The sequence below is a fragment of the Ixodes scapularis genome, unplaced genomic scaffold, assembly GCF_016920785.2.
Source record: "Ixodes scapularis isolate PalLabHiFi unplaced genomic scaffold, ASM1692078v2 PGA_scaffold10__122_contigs__length_95168666, whole genome shotgun sequence".
Lineage (NCBI taxonomy): Eukaryota > Metazoa > Arthropoda > Arachnida > Ixodida > Ixodidae > Ixodes > Ixodes scapularis.
The window spans coordinates 8,276,832-8,301,650 of NW_024609836.1; the positions used below are offsets into that span (position 1 = coordinate 8,276,832).

The 24,819-nt window shown below is 46.6% G+C and overlaps 3 protein-coding genes across 3 annotated transcripts; 2 read left to right on the top strand and 1 right to left on the bottom strand.

The window, feature by feature from the left end:
- Nucleotides 1-17,362: 17,362 nt before the first annotated feature.
- On the top strand, nucleotides 17,363-18,013 carry LOC121834880 (leucine-rich repeat-containing G-protein coupled receptor 4-like). Its single transcript, XM_042288784.1, has one exon. The coding sequence runs from the start codon at nucleotides 17,363-17,365 to the stop codon at nucleotides 18,011-18,013; it is 651 nt and encodes a 216-aa protein (XP_042144718.1).
- A 169-nt stretch (nucleotides 18,014-18,182) lies between these two features.
- LOC121833753 lies at nucleotides 18,183-20,599 on the bottom strand (the record flags this gene model as incomplete). The annotated part of the gene is made up of 1 exon (XM_042287304.1): nucleotides 18,183-20,599. A coding segment is annotated over one exon (2,409 nt), but the record flags the coding sequence as incomplete, so codon positions are not given.
- A 313-nt stretch (nucleotides 20,600-20,912) lies between these two features.
- On the top strand, nucleotides 20,913-22,852 carry LOC121834881 (the record flags this gene model as incomplete). The annotated part of the gene is made up of 1 exon (XM_042288785.1): nucleotides 20,913-22,852. A coding segment is annotated over one exon (1,932 nt), but the record flags the coding sequence as incomplete, so codon positions are not given.
- Nucleotides 22,853-24,819: the final 1,967 nt, after the last annotated feature.

The window sequence follows — 24,819 nt, forward strand, 5'->3', positions numbered from 1 at the left end:
ATGCCTAACCAAGTTACTGCCTGAGGTGTTTCCTATGGAGGCGGCATGTTCCCTCAGTCGATCATTGATACATCTTCCGGTCTGCCCAATGTATGAACGACCGCAGGAGAGAGGTAAGTCATATACAGCACCTTCTGTACATTCCGTGAATTGTCTCGCGTGCTTCTTCCCGCATGGTGTTTGGGAGATGGAGAGGGATGAAGAATTCACCTTTTTGCACATCCGGCCAAGCTTGTTGGGTGCCGAAAACACAACTCCTACCTTGGCTGCAGTTCTTTTGAGGCTGTGGGAGATTCCATGAAGATACGGGATGACTGCCGTGGGTAACTTTTCCTTGGTTACGTTTTGACAAGGTTCAGCTTGGCTACGAGACTCTTGTAGAAGCCTCTCCGCCACGCTGCATATAATATGATCTGGGAAGCCCGCATTTTTCAGTTGATTCACTTGAGTGGTAAAGCTACTCGAGACCTGGTGGTGACAAGACCTGTGAAGGGCGTTTTTTATGGCTGCAACCGCAATGCTTCTCTTGACTAGCTTTGAATGTGCGGATGAAAACGGAAGGAAGGATTTTTTAGAGCGGGGCGAATACTTCCAACAGACATGATCTCCGAATAGAAGTGTCAACTCTAAAAATCGCAGCTGTTGCTCCTCGGGTAACTCATTTGTCAGAGTGAACGGGCGTAGAGTAGACTTGAACGTATTAAAAATATCTCCCACATCTTTTGATCCAGTGTCATCGGATGGTATGTACAAGACAAGAAAGTCATCAACGTATCGAAATATTTTCATGACTGACGAGTCCCGGAGTGAAATTTCTAATAATCTGTCATAGAAGGCTAGGAGTAGATCACTGAGCGCCGGGGCTATGCATGATCCTATACAAACACCTTCGCGTTGCCGGTAAAACTCACTCCTGAACACTACTGTTGTGGAGCGTAAGTAAAGCATGAGGAGATTCAAGAAGTCCTCAGCTGCGATACCGACTGAGTTCTGAAATTTTAGAGGTCCATATCTATCAATGCCGTCGTTGACTGTTTCACAAATAGAGTCGTGAGGAAGGGAATAGTATAAGTCCTTAATGTCCACAGAGAAGGCCAAAACCTTCCCTTTGGAAAGTTGTTGAAGGTAATCTGACACCATGGACGGTGTTCTGACCAAGTAGGGATCTTCAACTTCCAAGACAAATCCGCTTCTTCAAGGATTGCATTCATGAAGCCTGCCACCGAGGGGCACCTTTCGATCTAGCCACAAGGCGCGTTCAGAGAGAACTACAAACCGCATCACGAATCACAGAGGTCCAGTGGCTTCAGATCCTGGCCACGCTACCCAAGAAAAGGGAATGCCGCTCACCGGAAGGTCAGGCAGTCCACGTCATCGGCAACACCGACGTGCCGGACAAGGCACGGCGTGTCCTTTGCCTAGGCCCCAAATTCTGCAATCAACCCGAACTAAGCAAGCCCGAGCTGCTTTCCATGGTAAGAAGCACCGCGGCCCGCGCGGACGCAGAAAACGTCGAAGGAGTCATCCGAGACGGCGTGGAATGTCTCCGCAGATCATCAAAAGGCACCAGTTCGATTCGCACTGAGGACACAATCTCCGCGCTCCGTGGGGCAAATTTAAAGTTGCTCTTGTCGGACAAAGAAGGCGGGTTCGCCATAGTTCCCGACGACATCTACAATCAGAAGGCCGCGGAGGCCATCACAAGTAACTTTACATTATTGAAGAGTTACAAAACTGAAAAGACGAAGAAGGAAGCCGTCAAGATGTGCGAGCGACTAAATCTAACGAAACTCGCTTCATCAATGAGGAATTGCAAAGGCCTTTCCCTGGAGGCCTTCTTTTCGGCCAAGACACACAAGATGGCTTGCCCTTTTCGGGTCATTGTCTCGGAACGAGGAACATGGCAGCACCTTCTGGGGTACTACCTCCAGAACACCGTCCATGGTGTCAGATTACCTTCAACAACTTCCCAAAGGGAAGGTTTTGGCCTTCTCTGTGGACATTAAGGACTTATACTATTCCCTTCCTCACGACTCTATTTGTGAAACAGTCAACGACGGCATTGATAGATATGGACCTCTAAAATTTCAGAACTCAGTCGGTATCGCAGCTGAGGACTTCTTGAATCTCCTCATGCTTTACTTACGCTCCACAACAGTAGTGTTCAGGAGTGAGTTTTACCGGCAACGCGAAGGTGTTTGTATAGGATCATGCATAGCCCCGGCGCTCAGTGATCTACTCCTAGCCTTCTATGACAGATTATTAGAAATTTCACTCCGGGACTCGTCATTCATCAAAATATTTCGATACGTTGATGACTTTCTTGTCTTGTACAGACCATCCGATGACACTGGATCAAAAGATGTGGGAGATATTTTTAATACGTTCAAGTCTACTCTTCGCCCGTTCACTCTGACAAATGAGTTACCCGAGGAGCAACAGCTGCGATTTTTAGATTTGACACTTCTATTCGGAGATCATGTCTGTTGGAAGTATTCGCCCCGCTCTAAAAAATCCTTCCTTCCGTTTTCATCCGCACATTCAAAGCTAGTCAAGAGAGGCATTGCGGTTGCAGCCATAAAAAACGCCCTTCACAGGTCTTGTCACCACCAGGTCTCGAGTAGCTTTACCACTCAAGTGAATCGACTGAAAAATGCGGGCTTCCCAGATCATATTATATGCAGCGTGGCGGAGAGGCTTCTACAAGAGTCTCGTAGCCAAGCTGAACCTTGTCAAAACGTAACCAAGGAACAGTTACCCACGGCAGTCATCCCGTATCTTCATGGAATCTCCCACAGCCTCAAAAGAACTGCAGCCAAGGTAGGAGTTGTGTTTTCGGCACTCAACAAGCTTGGCCGGATGTGCAAAAAGGTGAATTCTACATCCCTCTCCATCTCCCAAACACCATGCGGGAAGAAGCACGCGAGACAATTCACGGAATGTACAGAAGGTGCTGTATATGACTTACCTCTCTCCTGCGGTCGTTCATACATTGGGCAGACCGGAAGATGTATCAATGATCGACTGAGGGAACATGCCGCCTCCATAGGAAACACCTCAGGCAGTAACTTGGTTAGGCATTGCAGCGACTGTTTGTGCTCCCCTTTATTCGGTCAATGTACCATCCTAAAAAGACACTTTAGGACGCGGGAGATCGTGGAGGCCTTTTCGATATACAAAAGAGGGGAAGGAGCCATCAGCTCTCCATCAATAACCTTGCTTGCCAAAGAAATAGAATTCCTTGAAGAGCAACCTAGGCATGTGCGGGAAAGGCTTTAGTTTAGTTGACACTTTCCAAGATCGTTGGTCACCATCAGGCGAAGACCGCTGGACATCACAATGCGCAGAATCTACACGAAGGCTCCTGAAAGAAGAAAGGCGGCAATCGCACGCTCAATGGTCTCCAGGTGGCGAAGGTTACCACGTCTGGGTCAGCAAACTACAGCACGTGCTTTTTCTCCTTTTTCTTTTTCTTTTTTTCTTTTCTTTCCCTTCTTTTCTTCTTTTTTTCTTTTCTTTTCCTTCCTTTTCTTTTCTTTCCTTCTTTTCTTTTCTTTCTTTTGTTTTCTGGTTGCGCTCTCGGTTGAAGAAGAGGTGACGCCGGCTGGCACTAGGGTGCCTTCATGTGCGCTTTGCTTAGGGTGGTGGCATCTCGCCATTTTGTCTCACACGTTTATTTTTATTTTTTGTTCAGAAGTGCGTGAAAGAGCGTGGACCTGCACGCGTTTGTGTCATTGGCTGTATTATGGCGACATTTTGTTTTCGTCGATTTCTTTGTATTTTCCCCGTGAGCGCGTGCTGTCGGCATCGGGTACTACAAAGGGTGGCATCACCCTAAACAGAAGGACATTGAGGCACCCTAGCTGGCACAGGCCATTCCCGTGCAAAAAGCTGCCGCGCGTGTGTCTGATGAAAAAAGTGCATTTTGGCACTCTCGAGTCTCGCGCACTTCATCCTCTTCTGAATAAATAGCATCAGTTGATAGTCAGCGCTCGTCCTGGCCTCTTCTCTTCTATCTTCCTATCGTCTTTGCGCTGTTCAAACACTAAGTATGAACCAACTAGCCCACCGCAGTACCTTGTTGCAGGATATACAATATGTTTCTTCATATTATCTTCTCATTTTAAGCTGTATATATGTTTTTGTTGATTATGTCATTATAGTAAAATTAATTCTAGATTGTTTCTTTTGCAATCAGTGCGATTATGGTACTTCCCAATTAAGTTTAGGAAACACTGAAATAAAAAAAAAATTAGAAGCTCAGATAAGACCCGCATTAAACAAGCAAAACAATTTTATCATAAAAAACAAAGTGGGTGCAATATTTACGCCGTTTGACGCAATTTAGGTGGTGGAGATAGAGGTCGCAGCCCGTTATGTACCGCCTCCTTACACCATGCTTACACCTCTCACTCGCCGAAAAAGATGACTGGCGAGTAAAAATCTTGGCTGTAAATTTGTTTCTTTGTGCCGTAATAGTATTTCAATCGAAAATATGTGTATCTGTGAGGAGCAAATAATCTAGATAGAGTGAGAATTGTTTCCAAAATATTCCGAGATTGCCCTTCCCTCTTTGGTTTGAAACATGGGGCTAGGAAGCTTCTGGGGGCGACCGAACGCCGCCAGAAGTGCAGCATAAGGAGACTTTCGGTTTGGAGGGACACGTCCCCAGCGACGGCCGAAAACGAACAAAGCCAAAAGACGCCATTAGACGGAAAGGACACCCTTGGGCACCCTTGGGGTCGTTCCCACCGACCACGATCTCTTCTCCCGGCTTCACTCGGGACTCTCTCGTTTGGCTGACTTGGGCCGGTGTGTGTCGCGTCCTTTTCTTCCTACCTCCATGCTCTGAAACGATAACAAACACGGCTGCCGGCGTCTGCCACGTGCTCAGCAAGCCTAGCTCGTAAAGCTCGTCTATTTCTATGACTGCGAGTCGTTCTGCGTTTACGGAGGTGCTTACAGGAAGGTCTCCTGAACCGATGTAGTATGCAGCAAACAACTGTCTCAAGTACGGGCCTTCAAAAGTGCTGTGCGGGGGATTGTTTTCGTAACGGGACTAACCTAAGCCTAGCATCCCGCGTCAACAGTTTTGCTTGATCTGGCTTGATTTATTCGTTTGCGCGTGTTTATGCTAAATACAAAATGTTGGTTTCCGTAAAAGCGATTCCGCTGCTCTGTGAAATTGTGCGACCGTCGCGATTGCGACCATGGTTTCGATGCCGAGAAGATAAATAGACAGGTAAGAATTTGTGGGCTATTTGGGTGGAGGCAATTAGGCGTTCGCCTCGCATCCAGTTTGTCCAGGTATGTTCCGGTCATTTCGCTTCGAAACTCAAGTAGCTCTCAAGTTTTGCAGCGCACGTGTCGTGCGAAAGCGAATATTTTTAGACCGTGTTAAAATTGCGCACAAATAGAAAGGAACACTGGAGAGAGAAGAGAGAAGAGACAAGCGCAAACTCACAACTCGATGTATTGAAGGAAGAAAAAAGAACAGCCCGGTGTGTTTCGTAAATTTGGTACAGCCAGAAAATTATACCATAGATCCGTCGGTAACATCGCGATATGTTCTTAATGAATCTATGTTCTTGTTTTCTACTACAGTAAGTGAAGTGATTAGCACGTTCCTAAATCTTAAAAATAGCCGATCCCAGGACATAAATGGATTGCAAATTAAACCCATCAAACATGTCATTGATATAATTGCTCCTCCTCTCACGTACATTTTTAACCTAGTTTTAACGACCAGTGTTTTTCCAAAAGAAATGCAAAAGGCAAAAGTATTTGTGCTGCACAAAGGTGGTGACAACAACAACCTCACTAATTATAGACCAATATCAATTTTACCGGTACTGTCTAAGGGTCTTCAGAAAATAATTCATTCAAGACTAATTAACTTTCTTAACAAACAGATTATTCTATCTAAGTCACAGTTTGGTTTTCGGAAATAGAGATCAACAGAAACCGCACTGTTAACAGAAAAAGAACAAATTGTTGAAGCATTTGAGACAAAAAAAACTCGTACTTGGTATATTTATTGACCTGACTAAGACGTTTGACAACATAAACCATAATATACTGAACATTAAACTTCACGCGTATGGTATTAGAGGAAGCGCAGCATTATTAATTCAATCTTATTTGCAGCATCGCTCTTAGTGCGTCTGTATAAACTCTTCTTTTTCTCCACTTGATACTATTACAACAGGTGTGCCCCAGGGCAGCACATTAGGCCCTCTTCTCTTCATACTTTACATTAATGACGTTTTTAACATAATGACATCAGCAAAAATAATAGCCTATGCCGATGATATGACTTTTCGTAGTACTGGTACTGACCCGACTGACGTGGTTTCAGAAACAAATAGCTCTTTTAGAAATTTGCAAAGATACATGGACGCAAATTGTCTGCAAATAAACCCTAATAAAACTAAAGCGATTTTCTTTAGACTCAGAAATAAATTAATTTGAAGGCCAACATATCTTCATCTAGACAACCAGAAAATAGAAGTTGTAAGTAAAATAAAATCTTTAGGCGTTTATTTTACCGAGCATCTCACGTGGGACATTCATATAAATCACACCCGTACAAAGATAAACAGAATAAATGGGCGGATAAATAAACATAGATACAGCCTACCATGCAATATTAAGAAAATGTTATACAATGCTCTTGTTGTTCCTAATCTAACATATTGTCATCTCATATAGGGTACAACTACGAAACAACATACTTAAAGGGACCATGAAATGATTTTAAAATCTAATTTCATCCACCGCACGTCGTAAAAGGTGTGAAAAGAAACACAAAAACACAAAACTAGGGAGCCAAAAAAAATTATTTGCTATAGAACTTTTAAAAGAAAACTGGACTCTTTTGCGACTTCTTTCCTTCGAAAGCTCTGCCTTTTCACTACGATGCATCCGCAGAAATGGAGCACGTCAGCCGAATCCACGTCGCCTATTGGGTAAGAGCCTACCTCACCAGCACCGCGATCGTAAACAATAAATAGCCGGCGAATGTTTCCTAAAAGATTCTTAAATAATATTCAGATCCACATTTTGTAGCATAATTAGAGATGTGTGGCGAAAATTGCCAAATTTGATAATGCTGAAAACCAAGCGCCATCTATCGTGTGGTAAACGAAGCAACTACTGCGCGTGCGCAGTAGGGCAGGGCTGGCAGGGCCGAGTTCAGAACGGTTATTTCCTTTTGTTTCCTTCCTCTCAAAACTCTGACTGACTGAACGTTAATTTTTCTACGTGTTCATCTCGCGCGTGCCGACTTCAAGCAGCAAGAAAAAAATGTACTTAAAACAGACCACGACGAACAAGAACGCTGGATCCACAAACACCCGAGAAGAGCGACAACAGCCGCGAATCGCGCTCCGACGAAGCTCTCAGAATATAGGCCTAGCAGGCACTCCGACTCGGCGCAGCGTTGCTTCGTCGCAAGACCGTCTGTCTGCCTGCGACCGGCTGGCGTGCTGAATGGAATATGCCCGCGCTACCCTTGTGGGGTACCCTTGTGGACCCTTCCCGTATAATAGTTTGGTCGCTGACCTCAATTTTACGTTAAGAGGTGAGGTCAATCTCTTCCCCTTGTTTTCCGAGGCAGTGTTGACGAACACTCGTCGAAAAGGGACCCTCGTCGATTCTCTCTTCTTGTTTTGTGTGATATAGAGCTGAAATAAACGCTGTATGGATTATCTTCGTAACACGGTATGTACACTTTGTTATTGGTATGCCATTTTTATCCTGACAGACTGCACGTCACTGTCGAGCTGTAAAAGTTCGTGAGAGGTATACGTGCAATACCGGTCCAACCTTTCTTTGCCGAGTGTCGCGTCAGTATCGAGTTGCAATCGTAAAAGATCGGTCCCGAAGCGCTTACCAACAGCGCGAATACAGCACTTCCATCAAACGCGCGCGTCCGCTCCGAGTGTTAACAGGTATTTACGTGGCTCTTGCTGACACTCGTAGTTCAAACGTATCTTTTTTAACGTCGGCTCGCTCCTGCGTCTCCGAGACCGCGAAAAACGGCGCGGCAATTTGTTTCCATCTACGTCGCTTTGCAAACGACTGACACTGGCCGCCTTTTGCCAACAATGACAGTTGGGTTGACTTCTGGAGTCTTCACCGGAAGACTCGCTGCACTTCCCAACAGGCATACCGGTGTATGGGACTAGTCCCATGCTGTCGCTGTAGCGCAACATATCTCGTTGAATTTCGCTCAGCTGCGATGCGGCGATGAGAGGCGCCGATTCAGAAAATACATCGGTGACATCGGCGCAGTAAAACCTACCGGCGCACCCCAACTCGTCGCCACTAATGCTCCCATCTCCTACTGCCGAGAGAAGTTCCGGTTCCGGAAATAGCGTACGTCACGGCTTGTTTTGCGGTCAAGAAAAAGTCGATATTTCATTAATTTTTTGTGTAGAAGTTAATAAACCGAGACGAAAACGGATGCCTGTTCGGCATTCAGTGAACATTGACGGTTTAATGTAAAAGTTATCTGGAAAAAGTAAAAAAGTCATTTCATGGTCCCTTTAACCTCATTCGTGCAAAGAAAAAAAATCAATTAAAATAATAGCAAATCTCGCATGGAATGAGAGCACCGCTAATTATTTTCAACAGTTAAACATTCTAAATATATCTTTCCTTTATAAACTCAGACTCACATGCCTTTACAGATCTGCCCAACTCGCAAACAACACCTTTACAATTGAATTTTTTAATCTAAACAAGCATCTCACAAGTCATAATACACGACATGCAGAACCATGGTTTGTGCCGACATTTCGTACATCATATGGACTTCAATCGACAAGCTACAATCTACCTCACTTACTAAACGAATTGATTCAATATCACGTCATACCTGAAGCTAGTCCCACATAACGTCCGTGTTTCTGTCTTTCGCTAGCTCTGACTAACAAATTTTAACCCACACGTTTTTTGGTTGACCACTGCTTAACTTTTATTGTATGTGTGTAGTTTTGTTTTTCTTGTTTCATTATTTTTGTAAATGAGTGATTATAGAACATGCCTACTCTTTCTGCCGTTTGTATCGGGGCAGGGACCTCGTCAAGTTGCTGTATGCAGCTTTTTGTCCTTGCCCCTCCGCTCCCTGGAGAGGAAATAAAGTATTATTATTATAGACCGACACGCGGGCTTGACGTCAAGGAGCTGCGGCGGCGCTGCGATCGCGCCGGAGCACGGCGTGTGGGCAAAAGCGCGCACGTTTCGTATGGGCGTCATCGCATTTCAGCATGCCGCGAAGCTGGGTTGCCGTTAATTGCACCGAAATGGACAAGAAAAGCAGCGGAGTGGGTTTCCACAAGTTCCCGGCAGACTCTGAAAGGTATAGAAGGTGCGTAATATCCGTGGATAGAAAACAATGGTCGCCTCGCGCGAACGACCGTTTGTGCGGCAAACACTTTCTTGAAGGCAAGTGCGGCTTCCATTTCAATCACCGTCCCGAGGCTTGCTTATGTACCACCCGGTACCACCCGGATTTTGTTTCCATGGTGTTCGCGCACAAAGCACCGGCCAAGCGCTCGTCGGAGGCTCGCTACGCCCGTGCTACCCAGCAGAAGGGGATCGACAAAAAACGGCAGTGTTGTAGGCGTTACCGAAAAAAAGTAACGAAATACGTTACTCGCAAGTAAAAGGTACTTCATTACTGAGCTACGTTACCTAAAAATAAAAGGAACGCGTTACCGCTACCGATAAAAAGTAACGCACGTGTTAACGATCAAGAGATTTAAAACAGAAAAGAATGCAAAAGCTCGTAAGTGGCCTTCGACCCCGGCTGCTCCCAGACAGAAGTTGCTATACGGTCCCTGGAGAATACCCGGGCCCCTACCGATAAAAAGTAACGCACGTGTTAACGATCAAGAGATTTAAAGCAGAAAAGAATGCAAAAGCTCGTAAGTGGCCTTCGACCCCGGCTGCTCCCAGACAGAAGTTGCTATACGGTCCCTGGAGAATACCCGGGCCCCCAAGACGGGGGCCCGGGTATTGTGAAACCTGAGCCCCGCGTGCGTGCCCGCAAGCAACAGCTTCGGAGGCGACCGCCCTCGCTCACGGAGAAGAGCATTCCATCGGACGACGCCGAGCGAGACGCAGCACCGCTCTAGAACTGTAACCCTTCTATACACCAACTCATGTTTACAAACAAACCGGAGCGCCCCTAGAGGACGCCACCGGCGCCGCGCATGCGCGGTGGATGGTGGGCAAGAAGCCCGCCGTCGCCCATAAACAAACCATTGAATTGCGTTGTTGTCGGCGTCGGTGGGAGTCCCCATGCTCTTTTTCGCGTTGGAATTGTTGATTCTACGTCCTCCTAACAATGTCCGATTACTTGTGCGGCTTCAGCAAAACTAACGAGGCAAAACTTTGCGTGAATAATGTGACGTGCGGCGATTCATTTCACGTGGAAGCCGCAAAATGGGCGCTAAACCTGACTCCCACGATGAGATTCTGCTCGCTATTTTCAGTCGCGACGTCGCTCGGACTGCAAAAGCGTGGACCGTAGCTGAGATGGTGGACGTCGATACTGAAAACCGCAAGTAGAATCGGGCATTACAGGTCGGTGATGGCCACCGGTAACAATAATGATAAACATCTTCTTGTATCTGTTTACACTTACCGCCGAATTCAGAAACCTCACTCAAACCACACTCAAACTGAAGGGCCCCTCCACTTCCTCGAGGAAGGCGCGAGGGCCGGCTCTGGCCAATCGCGAGGACGGATCCGCCGTTGCGATTGGCCAGCGCCGGCCCTCGAGGAAGTGGAGGGGCCCTTCAGTTTGAGTGTAGTTTGAGTGAGGTTTCTGAATTCGGCGGTTAGCCTACTTACCCCAACCAACCTTCAAAAGTTTTTTGAAGCCTGCACTTAGTTCTTATCGCAATTACCGGGTCAAGGTTTGGTTTACGGGCCGCTGTCGTTTGAACGAGCTGACGACAAAAAGCAGCCAAGTTTGAAAGAGCAGACGACAGTTCGAACGCATGCGCAATGGAGTACGGGCAAGAAGCACCGCGTCCCACGTCAACAAACCATTCGAATGTCACCTTGTCGGCGTTTGTGTGAGTCTGCATACTCTTTTTCGAGTTGGAATTGTCGATTCCACGTCGTCATCGCAATGTCTTTCTTACCACTTTAATCGCCTGAGCGAAATTATCAATTCTTGTTACGCCGCTAAACTTTCCGTAAATAATTTGCGATTCATTCGCGTGAACGCCGCAGAATGGACGCCGAAATCATGATGAGATTCTTCTAGCTATTTTCGGACGCGACGTCGCTCGTGCTGCAAAAGTGTAGAAGGCAGCGGCGATGATCGACGTCGATATTGAAAATCGGAAGCGGGAACAAACCAAGCGTAACAAGTCGGTGATGGCCACCGGTACCAATGATCAATATCTTGTATCTACTGTTTACATAGAGCCTACTTAAGTCTTTTGAGGCCTGCTATTACTTCTTATTGCAATTACCAGGTCAACGTTTGGCCCACGGGCCGCTTTTGTTTGAACGACCAGACGACAAAAAGCAGACAAGTTTGAAAGAGCAGACGAAAGTTCGAACGATCAGGCGGCCGTGTGAATTTGTAGACGCACTGAACCCGTGGGTGGTCCGGACAACTTGGCGGTTTTATCTCGTTCATGTGGAACAAATCAAATACATTTGTGTATTCCTCAAAGTTTTATTTAAATAAACAGTTTAATCGAACCTCATCGTAATTGGTTCAACCTAATCACTAACACGCGTTACTTCTGCATTACCTTTTTTTAAATTATATTTTAACACATTTTACCGTTTTTACGATACAGGTCATATATCAAGAAACATTACGTTCATGCAGCAACTGTACATAATTACTTTATCTCCTTCTATGGTTTCACCTAAATACTTACGAGGAAAAACGCAAAGAAAAACATTTCTTGACGTCTAAAACACGGAAAAAATTGAAGTGTAATTTCTTTAAAGGGATACTTCAACGAAATTTGAAATATTCCCGTCGTGTTCAAAAATAGGTTGAATATGATCCACAATATCCATAAATGACAATCTCACGTTTGTATTTTGATCCTGGTGGCTGTATTTTTCGTTATAAACGGCCCACTCTGGCGAGCGCTCGGGGAAGGCCCAGCTTAGAGCACGTGACATCCAACGCAATCGTGACGTTGGTCGTCTCAAGACGAGCAAAGCTACGGCGAGGCTGACGTCCAGAGGATGGCCTAGTCGTTCCAGCCACCGAAGCGGCTGCTTTTGTACGAATTTTGAGTGACGGGTTAATCTTCTATAATCTTCTAGGGGGACAATAGCGACTTCTGCGACACACAAAAGGGATTCTCGGGAAGAGGGGAGTTCCTCCTTCCCCCTTCTCTCGTCGTGGCCGGAGACGAGACAACCTCCGTCACTAGCTGTCAAGGTTCCTAGACGAGCATTACAAACGAGGCGTTAGCGACATCCACCAGGTGCTCTTTGCTAATCGTTTAATTCGTTTTAAAATTCCTTTTCGAGACTTTTTTAACAAGATATTGGTATGTTCCATGTGATACTGCTCTTTTGAACACATATAGACAAAAAAATGAGCGCCGAAATTTCGTTGTAGTATCCCTTTAAGACTTGGGAAGTAGTAACGACTAACGCAACTACGTTACTTGAAATAGTAACATAAGTACGTTACCCGTTACTGTGTCGAAAACGTAACGAGTAGGTTACTACATTACTGAAAAAAGTAACGCGTTACCAACAACGCCGTTACTTGTAACCCGTTACCGCCAAGACTGCAGAACGCACAAACCGTTACTGCTTGTCATGCCTTGAAGTCAGTAGGGTAGGAAATGTATTATACCTTGACTTGAAGACGCTGTGTGTATTTAATCAATTATTGAATACACACACTTCTGCTGATCCCGCCGGCAGTGCGGTAACCGACTCGAAGTAATCGTAGACCTCGAGAGTCTTGTACGCTTGCGCCATGTCGGCCGTGAACTGGCTTGGCAAAAAAACTAAATATACGACGACGTGAGCCGTCGACTTCCGTGGCAGCAACTTTACGTCGGAAGTCCAGCAGGCCTTGTTTATGGCGAACGGATCCTCGTAGGCAACGCCGTCCACGCACAGTTTGTTTCGATACCGCCGCCGTTCAGGCTCGGGCCGCGAGCTCAAATAGTCGGGCATAGCATACGACATACCTTGTGAGGAAATACGACGCACACATAAAGATCCAAGCGCCCCTACAACGCCAACAACGAGCGCACGCCATAGAATGCAATGGCGAAAACACGGAGAGCCGGGCTGCTTTTGCCCACATAGCTACCGGGCATGCGCGGCCTTCCGGCCGTGTTGGTAAACAGAGCCGCTCCGCTTGTCGATCTATAAGATCGTGCCAAGGCGCCACTGGCTCGGGGGCACCCGAGCACTCGTTAATTTTAACCATAATCATTGCCAACTCGCCCAACTAACCACCTTTCTACAGAATATTTTAGGCCATGTTTTATTTGGGCGTCATGACGCTCACTCACCTTGCTCGTGGACGCCCACGAAAAGGAAAAGAATAAAGAAGGGGAAAGGGAAGCGGGTTTATTGTGTTGATGTTTTTAGTCTTTTCGGTCGCCTTTTGCCGCATATCTACAGATGCTGACGAACGCTTGTATTGGACCATGGCTCGTGCATGATGGAACGCCAGAATGCCCCTTTCATGGTCGCGTGCTGCGAGCGTTGCAGACGTTTTTAGACGGAGACGGAATAGCAGACGGACGCCTACGTGACGCTTTCAAGGCGGCGCCTTACGGGCGTTGCAGACGACCGTAGACGGTGGTGGAGTAGCAGACAACGTTATTGGATTACCTCAGTTGTGGAACTCCCATAGAGGGGGGTACCCTCCCCTCACTCACTTCAATCCGCCTAGCGTCGTTCGAAACGCCATCTATATTTTCGTTTCATGACTATGCGTTCCAAAGAGCCCAGCTGGAGCGCCAAATGGCGATCACAACGCCGCCATTTATCCTGCGGCGGTCACTGGAGGAACTGCACGTGACAACCATTTTGGCTTCAATCGGCCATTTCGGAGCCGAAACAGATACAGTGGAAAGAGTTACAGGGATGCCACCCCCGTCTCCCCAGCGGACGCGCCGCTGAGGCATGGTTGTATGAAAACAATATTAATTGTACCGCAAAACCTTGCGAATTAAAGATTTTAGAAAACATCACGCGCCCCCCATTTTGTACTAAACTGCGATAAAAGTTATTACAAAGAGAGTTTTTTTCCGTTGGTTTTTACGTTGCTAGTAACGTTGAAACGTTCGTCTCCTGATTCAGTTACCAAAGCAGCCGTCTGGCGGCGCGTCGAGCGACGCTTGGCGAGTCGTGGTGAGTGAGGGGGGGTACTGTTCGTGCATGCGGCGTCTATGAGCAGTTCCGTAACTGAGCTAATCTAATAACGTTGGTAGTAGACGATGTGGGAGTCTGCCGCGCGTGTGCTCGCACGGCTAGCAGGCGGTGTCAAGCGCCAGACCAGACGCACCGGACGTCGCGACGAGGACACACTAGGCTTGCGAGCGTGTTCAGCCGAGCGGCCAAGCCAATCCGGTAGTAATGGGCGGGGCTTAGAGCGGGCCGTGACCTCCGCCTAAATTGCGTCTAATGGCGTAAATATTGCGCGAAAAAACATTTTTCGGTGAAAAACTTAAAAAAAAAAAGTCCCACAAGGGCTATATTTTGTTCAAGGTATATTAATAACTTTTTTTTTTTTTTTTTGCGCGGGTGTTACTGCTTGAGCGCGACCATTTGCGTTTGCGCGTGTGTGTCCGTACATTGCTTGTATCCTAGGCGTGCCTCCAAGTACGTGCGCAGGTGTGCGTTTTTTGTGTGCCTGCATGCGCATCCGCCCATGGGATAGCACACCTGCGTACATGCATCCAAATGTCCGAGTTGCACCATACTCTTTGGGGCCAAAGGTAGAAAAAGGTATCACGGTTTTGTCTAAAGAAAATCGGATCCATTTGATTCAATCAGACTAACGTCATTTAAATTACGGTAGCTAGGAATAGTGATTAGTTGGATGAATTACAAACAGGCGGTAAATAAAAAAATATATCCGATATTATTTTCGCACTCACTGTTTCATTTAAATCATCATAGTAAAACTGGCATGATATAAATCGCAAATTGAATCATAGTTTCAGTCACGATTTAAAGCAGATTGATTTTTATTCGTCAGCCCATCAAAGAGGAGCACGTAAAGACGCAGTCGCACTAACGGTACACACGAAAGACAGTGTGTTCCCTGCAGACATGACGTGTCTGCAGACGGTGTCTGAATGACCATCGTGACAGGGCCGTCCTACAAGTAAAACAACTGGCAGCGACTTTTACCTTCAAACTCCTATGATGCCTGACATGCTGTCTAACACCCTGGGAGCGACGTGACCTATACCCTTTTCACCTCAAGAAACATAGGAAAAAAAAAAGTCCTGCCATTTCTCCTTCATGTGGAGTACCAAGGTACATGTAAGTGCATTTTAGACAAGATATATGTTGTCTTACCAAGACGTACACGTTTCAAGCACCGAAAGCATCGCTTTATCCTCCGACAACGAAATCCCGTAAGAACTACTTCGCGCCGCGTATGAACAATGCGCAAAACTTCTTTCTTGAGGTTAAAACGGGTGTAGGGTTATCGAGGAGCTGTTGCTAGGAGGGGCAGGGGTGAGAAGAGAAAAGGAGAGGGGTGGGGTGAGGGAATTGGCGAGTCACGGGACGTATATTTTCCCTCTGAATTTAGCGGGAAACCTGAATGGTTGAATCGGTCACGTAACGTTGATTTCCCTCGCTAAATTTAGCGGAGAAACAGGATTGATGTCCGGGTCACAGTACGCGAATTTTCCCGCTAACTTCAGCGGGTAACTATTATAAGTTGTAAATTGGATAGGCCACGTGACGTCGATTTTCCGCTAAATTTAGCGGGGAAACGGAATTGATGTTTTCGCCGCAAGACGTAAATCTTCCCGCTACATTTAGCGGGGAAACTGAGTTGACGTATAGGTCGCGTGCCGTCAATTTCCCCAAAAGTTGTAGATCACGTGACGCCACTTTCTCCGCTAAATTTAGCGAGAAATTCACGGACAAAAAAAAACTTTGGGATTGGGGGATAGCTTTAAAAATTATTTTATGCTTTAAAACGCGCGTGAGACAGTGTGAGCGGACTGTCCTTTAGCTATGTATTAGCATAGGTATTATTAGCGTGTGACGGCGGCTGGAGGTGAAAAAATAAGTTTTTAAGCGATTGCTTTTTATATAGGAGTACGGACCTTCTTTACCCGTGTTGGTTTAACAGCACCACGTCACAATATCACGTGAAGTAATTGCGTCACGTGACATCGCAGCGTCACATGACGTCATGATATCATGTGAATCAGCGTCACACGTGACGACACATTACCGTGATGTAAGTTCAAGTGACACTAAAAAGGCCAAGCACATCGCAACGACACGTGTCACATGGCGCCACTGTGTCATGTGACGTCATGTCACGTGAGCTGACGTCATGGTAATGTGACGCCACAGTCTCACGTCACAATTCTTTCGTATGATTTTGCGGGGAAATAGCTCTACTAAGTTCAGGGCTAACATGCTGATCGTTGAAAAAACACTCGTGCCGTGCCATCTTCATTACGTTTGACGGAAAGTCTAATCACGACTATTCTTTTTGTTTATAAAGGTGTGAAATTTAACATTATATTTAAGGTAAGAGGCGCCAATAGCACGAGGACGGATAAGGACCCAGAGATATGAGAATTGTCCTCACGTGTGTTTTGTTTTTCAAGTTGCGTGTAACTAGTCTAACTATTTTATGTAATATTATATACGCATCCACTTTCAGGAAACGAAGCTTTCATCATCGCTGGATGGTAGCCAATTTCAGCGTTTCGACTTTATAAATAAAGACAAAAATTATATATTCTCAGTAGTTTCTAAAGCAATGCATTTTCTTAGCTTTTTTGTTTTACGTTTGCGTGTAGGGTTTCGGTTAGTAAGTGGTTTTTAATATCCGTCGCTAATTTTGATGCGGAGCCATGGTTTTCGTTAATTTAAACACTTTATGAATATTGTGTTGAGATTATGGTCAGAAAAAGAATTGATGTTTTCTTTATTTTGGTTCACAAAAAGCTCACCTTTCCATGCTGTTCTTTTTCGTCTTTGTGTTAAGGTGCTACTTCTGCAACAAAACAACATCTTGAACATTGATCAGCTGTCTTCTCGGAATGCATCAATCCTCGAATTTCAAGTTGACCACAATCCGCTGCAATCAGTTCCAAAATTTGGATCGTGGAAGCGCTTACGATGGTTGGGCATGAACAACTGCAATATTTCCGAAGTTCATCCACAAGCATTTGAAAAACTCTACAACGTCGAAGTAATCCATCTCTCCAACAATTATATTTCAGTTCTCAACGAAAGCATTTTTCACAAGAAGTCTAAGCTCGCTACTTTAAACGCGGAAGGCAACGCCATCAGAAGCCTGAAAGGTGTCTTCAGCCATACGCACGCCCTTCTGGCACTCCAGCTCTCCATGAACAAGGTCCAAGATATCACCGATACCTTCACGAACCTCTCTACACTGGTCGTGCTGAATCTTACCATGAATGAGATTACGTTTATTCGAGACGGAACTTTCCTGAAAAACTCCGACCTTGCGCAGTTGTACATCAGTCAGAACAGAATCGAATGGCTGGGAACGGGCTGTTTCGAGGGTCTATCAAACTTGCAAGACCTGCAACTTCAAAACAACCGAATCTTCAGCCTGAACGGATCGTTGAGGCATTTGACGGCTGTGAAAAGGGGGATTCTCAACGGCAACTTTTTGCAGGTTATCGAACGAAGAGACTTTGATAACGTGCCGGCGCTTCGGACCCTCTACGCTTCCGGAAACAATATCAGCGCGATCGAAGGTGGAGCTTTCGAAAGTTTAAACAACTTGCAAACCCTCTCTTTGTCATATTGAATGGGTTAAAACAGCGCAGAAAGACGAAGGACCAGTAAAAGAAACCACACAGACACAGCGCTGACTTACAACTGAAATATTTACTGCTGAACCATTCAGCAAGTAAACTTGAAGGAATACAAACATAAAAGCAATCGCCCCGAAAACAAGTCATCCTCCACTCAAGCCGACACGTGGCTACACGTATTTCCCCGCCCTTCTGATGAAATTCATTTCATCACTAACTAGAGCAAGTGATGGAACACTAATACACTTGCCTGCGTCATGGTTGGCAATAAAAAAAGCTTCGTCAATCTCCCGAGCATACTTATTTTTATGTCGGGCTAAAATCTTAATTTCATTAAACACTGGAGAGCACGCACATCTGTCACAGTGGACCGCTAGGTTGCCAGACGGGGAGGAGCGTAAGGACAGAGAATGTTCTCTCGCCCGGTCGTTAACACATCTCCCCGTCTGCCCAATGTACACTTTTCCACAGGACAATGGAATAAGGTACACCACCCCACACGCGCAGGCGACAAATGGGTTGCGGTGCTTTACTTGACACTGTGTACCCACGCGGCCACCTCGATTCACGGCTGCACACAGCCGCCCCAACTTAGCTGGAGCCGAAAACACAACTGGCACGTTGTACCTACTGGCAACCTTCTTGACACCATGGGACACCTTGTGCATATACGGCAAGACCACAGGTCTTACCGTTGGTTTTTGTCTTGCCTCAGTACTAGCAGGGCCTCTAAACACCTTAACCAAGGATTCCACGACGCCCATGACAACTCCCAAAGGGAACCCGGCATTTGACAACCTCGTGACTTGCAACAAAAAACTGTCACCACACCTATGGTGGCATGACTTAAACAAGGAGGTACGGAGACTGGACAGTGCAATGGCTCTCTTCACTGTCTTAGAGTGCGCGGATTCATAAACTAAAAGCCCCTTTTTAGACCTAGGCTCATAGGCCCAACACAAATGCGAGGGCTCACATCGAAGATTGATATCTAAAAATTGTAGGGCACCCTCAGAAGTGGTCTCAGCCTTAAAGTTTAGTCCCGGAGAACAATCCGTAAATACATGTAATATCGAGGCAATCACACTTTCAACGTCTGTGTTATCGTTGCTTTTCAGCACAATCAGGTAGTCATCAACATACCTCAACACTTTGACCACCCTATCGTCCAGCCGCTCAGCAATTGCCCTGTCACACTTAGCCAAATAAATGTCACTGAGTACGGGCGCAACATTCGACCCAATGCATATGCCGCTCTTTTGCAAAAACGTGTTGCCTTCAAACGTAACAAAGGTGGACGCGAGGTAAAAATTCAGTAGTTCAAGGAAAGAATCACTCGCAATCCCACAGGAACTCGAGAAGGCCACAGCCCCAAACGTATCAATGCACTCCTCCACGGCCTGCATGAGCTCAGAATGGGGAATTGCATAAAACAAATCTTCCACATCAAACGAAACCAGCTGACACGAGCCAGGATTATCTTCCCGTAGATAATTAACCAAGGCTTCCGAATTGCGAACAACAAAAGGGTCATCCAGCATAAGTGACGACAAGTGGCGCTGCAGAAAGCTTGACACATGCACCTGCCAAGAACTTTTTTGAGTGACAATGGCTCTTAAAGGCATCAACTCTTTGTGGGTCTTTACCGTGAAGAACGCCTCCAGACTAAGACCTTTAGCTGCTGACACAGACTTTCTCAGCGAATCCAGCCCCATGTTACTGCATAACTGCACAGCACGCGCCTTAACCTTTTTCAAATCAACCCCCGACACTGGCCTAAAATTCTTCAACATCGCCTCCCCGGCCTTCTCCAAGAACATCCCCTGAGGCGCCACGACAAAACCCCCTTCTTTATCAGATACCAGCAACTTTAACCGCGAGTCATTGAAAAACGATACAACAGCCCCAAGATTCATCCTTCTCACCTTTCTCCCAACCCCTTTTAAAAGCCCTTCCGCACACTCCAACACGCAACGTTCCCTGCTTTCCTGGTTCGTTTTTTGAGACACTTGTCGCACCAGGCCCAGCATCTCCGGAGGCCGGACCAACGGCTCGGTAGCAAACCTGGGACCCTTCTTCAAAATGTTCACAATCTTGTCAGGAGCAGAGGCACCACCCAGGAACACAATGCTGCCTCCCCCACTCCCCTCCTGATGATGCCTGGATTTCCTTGGCAGCGAAGCACGCAGACGCTCCCATAAAAATTCCGTCGCCATCGCAGACTCCCTTCTGCAGCGTCGAAGCTTCCTCTCCGCAGCACGTTCTTCATTCGAAGTCCGATAGCACCAAACCCTTAGGCCATCCTGAAGCAGCCTGACCTGTCGCCAGGCCTCGGATCGTAGAATCTTACACATGCGCTTGGCATGTCCAGACGATGGCCCCATCAAACCGAAAAGAGCAGCCACTTCAGGCGGGAGGATGCCTTGTCTCACTGCGTATCCGAAGTGTCTTGCCTTGCACGTAGCCGCGGCGATGGCATTGATGTAGAAGATGTCATGATGGGGTTGATTGGGAGAACACATAAAAGAGCCCGATGTACAAGAAAGGAACTGCAACAAGGTGGAAAGTTGGGCGAGTTGGTTGATGGTCATATTGAATGGGTTAAAACAGCGCAGAAAGACGAAGGACCAGTAAAAGAAACCACACAGACACAGCGCTGACTTACAACTGAAATATTTACTGCTGAACCATTCAGCAAGTAAACTTGAAGGAATACAAACATAAAAGCAATCGCCCCGAAAACAAGTCATCCTCCACTCAAGCCGACACGTGGCTACACGTATTTCCCCGCCCTTCTGATGAAATTCATTTCATCACTAACTAGAGCAAGTGATGGAACACTAATACACTTGCCTGCGTCATGGTTGGCAATAAAAAAAGCTTCGTCAATCTCCTGACAAGATTGTGAACATTTTGAAGAAGGGTCCCAGGTTTGCTACCGAGCCGTTGGTCCGGCCTCCGGAGATGCTGGGCCTGGTGCGACAAGTGTCTCAAAAAACGAACCAGGAAAGCAGGGAACGTTGCGTGTTGGAGTGTGCGGAAGGGCTTTTAAAAGGGGTTGGGAGAAAGGTGAGAAGGATGAATCTTGGGGCTGTTGTATCGTTTTTCAATGACTCGCGGTTAAAGTTGCTGGTATCTGATAAAGAAGGGGGTTTTGTCGTGGCGCCTCAGGGGTTGTTCTTGGAGAAGGCCGGGGAGGCGATGTTGAAGAATTTTAGGCCAGTGTCGGGGGTTGATTTGAAAAAGGTTAAGGCGCGTGCTGTGCAGTTATGCAGTAACATGGGGCTGGATTCGCTGAGAAAGTCTGTGTCAGCAGCTAAAGGTCTTAGTCTGGAGGCGTTCTTCACGGTAAAGACCCACAAAGAGTTGATGCCTTTAAGAGCCATTGTCACTCAAAAAAGTTCTTGGCAGGTGCATGTGTCAAGCTTTCTGCAGCGCCACTTGTCGTCACTTATGCTGGATGACCCTTTTGTTGTTCGCAATTCGGAAGCCTTGGTTAATTATCTACGGGAAGATAATCCTGGCTCGTGTCAGCTGGTTTCGTTTGATGTGGAAGATTTGTTTTATGCAATTCCCCATTCTGAGCTCATGCAGGCCGTGGAGGAGTGCATTGATACGTTTGGGGCTGTAGCCTTCTCGAGTTCCTGTGGGATTGCGAGTGATTCTTTCCTTGAACTACTGAATTTTTACCTCGCGTCCACCTTTGTTACGTTTGAAGGCAACACGTTTTTGCAAAAGAGCGGCATATGCATTGGGTCGAATGTTGCGCCCGTACTCAGTGACATTTATTTGGCTAAGTGTGACAGGGCAATTGCTGAGCGGCTGGACGATAGGGTGGTCAAAGTGTTGAGGTATGTTGATGACTACCTGATTGTGCTGAAAAGCAACGATAACACAGACGTTGAAAGTGTGATTGCCTCGATATTACATGTATTTACGGATTGTTCTCCGGGACTAAACTTTAAGGCTGAGACCACTTCTGAGGGTGCCCTACAATTTTTAGATATCAATCTTCGATGTGAGCCCTCGCATTTGTGTTGGGCCTATGAGCCTAGGTCTAAAAAGGGGCTTTTAGTTTATGAATCCGCGCACTCTAAGACAGTGAAGAGAGCCATTGCACTGTCCAGTCTCCGTACCTCCTTGTTTAAGTCATGCCACCATAGGTGTGGTGACAGTTTTTTGTTGCAAGTCACGAGGTTGTCAAATGCCGGGTTCCCTTTGGGAGTTGTCATGGGCGTCGTGGAATCCTTGGTTAAGGTGTTTAGAGGCCCTGCTAGTACTGAGGCAAGACAAAAACCAACGGTAAGACCTGTGGTCTTGCCGTATATGCACAAGGTGTCCCATGGTGTCAAGAAGGTTGCCAGTAGGTACAACGTGCCAGTTGTGTTTTCGGCTCCAGCTAAGTTGGGGCGGCTGTGTGCAGCCGTGAATCGAGGTGGCCGCGTGGGTACACAGTGTCAAGTAAAGCACCGCAACCCATTTGTCGCCTGCGCGTGTGGGGTGGTGTACCTTATTCCATTGTCCTGTGGAAAAGTGTACATTGGGCAGACGGGGAGATGTGTTAACGACCGGGCGAGAGAACATTCTCTGTCCTTACGCTCCTCCCCGTCTGGCAACCTAGCGGTCCACTGTGACAGATGTGCGTGCTCTCCAGTGTTTAATGAAATTAAGATTTTAGCCCGACATAAAAATAAGTATGCTCGGGAGATTGACGAAGCTTTTTTTATTGCCAACCATGACGCAGGCAAGTGTATTAGTGTTCCATCACTTGCTCTAGTTAGTGATGAAATGAATTTCATCAGAAGGGCGGGGAAATACGTGTAGCCACGTGTCGGCTTGAGTGGAGGATGACTTGTTTTCGGGGCGATTGCTTTTATGTTTGTATTCCTTCAAGTTTACTTGCTGAATGGTTCAGCAGTAAATATTTCAGTTGTAAGTCAGCGCTGTGTCTGTGTGGTTTCTTTTACTGGTCCTTCGTCTTTCTGCGCTGTTTTAACCCATTCAATATGACCATCAACCAACTCGCCCAACTTTCCACCTTGTTGCAGTTCCTCTCTTTGTCCTTCAATCAGCTAGTGACGATTCCTCGGCGCAGCTTTCCCGCATCACTGGACAAGTTGGACAGCCTTGTCATCCACGGTTAGTGTGCCTCCTTTCCTCTTCTCTCTTTATGAAAAATTGCGGAAAACGTGGCACGTTTAAAAATGCAGCCTGTGGGCTCCGCTATCGTGCCGCTATATATGTGTCAATCACGTGATAGTCAAGCCTCGCCTTAAGCCAACGTTACTGGATTGCATCAGTTGTGGAACTCCCGCCGGGAGGGAGTTCCACACCTCACTCACTTCAGTCCGCCTCCTGTCGTTCCAAGAGCCATCTAGATTTTCGTTTAATAAATGTGTGTTTCATAGGGTACGGTGGAACGCCATCTATCGTCGGTGACAGGTCAAGAACGAAGTGGACGCCCCTCCCACCTCTTTCCACTTTAACAGAGAGAACGCTGAGAGGAGACGACATCCTCTCCAGCGTTCGCTCTGCTAAAGTGGAAAAAGGTGGGAGGAGCGTCAACTTCGTTCTTGACCTTTCCCCGGCTATAGACGCTGCGCTTGGAAACCTGCGTATCTCATAGAATACACTTCAGTTGTCATAGCGCCCGTGTGGCGCGTCGAACGACGCCAGGCGAGTCGTGGGGAGTGAGGGGGGTGCTGCTCGTGCATGCAGCGTCTATGAGCAGTTCCGTAACTGAGCTAATCTAATGACGTTGCCTAAAGCCGTAGTCGTAGTGCTCATAGAGCATACAAAAGACACGGTCTGCTGACGGGACGGAATTGTGTGGGGCACGCCTCCAACACTCTCGACGCATGTTTGCTTAATACGTATGCATGCTTCCAACATGTCTGCAGACGGTTTTTGTTTGACCAATGTGTCAGTCGTACAAGGGAGAGACACGCCCCAGACAGTGTGCGCTTGTGCATGATGCATGAGCACTGTTACCGCGGCCTAAAGGGGCGCTGACAGGTCAACATCATGTGTTGTTATTATCCGAAAGGATTGAAAACGATGATGATCGGTGGGTCTGATTCCCGAACCCACCGATCACCCTCAGTGTTGCATGTGCCGAACGCCAGCATGTTATCCGAGGGAGGATAAAAAGCCAGGAGGCGACATCACTCCGGGCTCCGATTTTTGGTATTTCAAAAAGAAGTGCCGCAGTGTGTTCGCAATTGCGTTAAAAAAAAACATGTTTTATGAATGCCGCCATTAATTACTATAGAAATGACGCTTACAAAGCTTCTATATTTTATAATCAATTACGTCACAAATAAAAAAAAAAGGGAAAAGGTGAGAAGAGAGAAAAACACCAAAAATAGAGAGGCGCCCGTGCGCGTGGAAAAACTTTACTGCGTTGTGGTATTTTTTGCGTGTCTATGGCTACAACTTGCATCGTTTTAGACAAAGAAAAAATAAAGAAAAAGAAAAGACTTTTATGGTGTCAGTGCCCCTTTCAAAGCGTGCCACTGGTTGCCAGACTGGCGCCTCCACGAAGCGTTCCCTACTCACCGAGGCCAACTTAGCTTTTGAAACGTTGCTTCTTTTATACGTTATGAGGGGAAGTGTTTCCTGTTTCTGGTATATACCAATAAACCCCAAAAAATAGCCGCCCGTCCAGTTTTATAAAAAATCAAAGACGTCCGAAAAATCCCGAATTAAGGCTGCTCTCGAAAACTCAAGCTACAACCGAAAGAATTCTTAGTTTTCAACATTATTTTATGGTTAACCAGAATACAGCCCCCCTGAACTG

What these genes read in the sequence shown, in the direction of transcription:
- LOC121834880 (XM_042288784.1), top strand. Translation starts at nt 17,363, where the DNA reads ATGAACAACTGCAATATTTCCGAAGTTCATCCACAAGCATTTGAAAAA.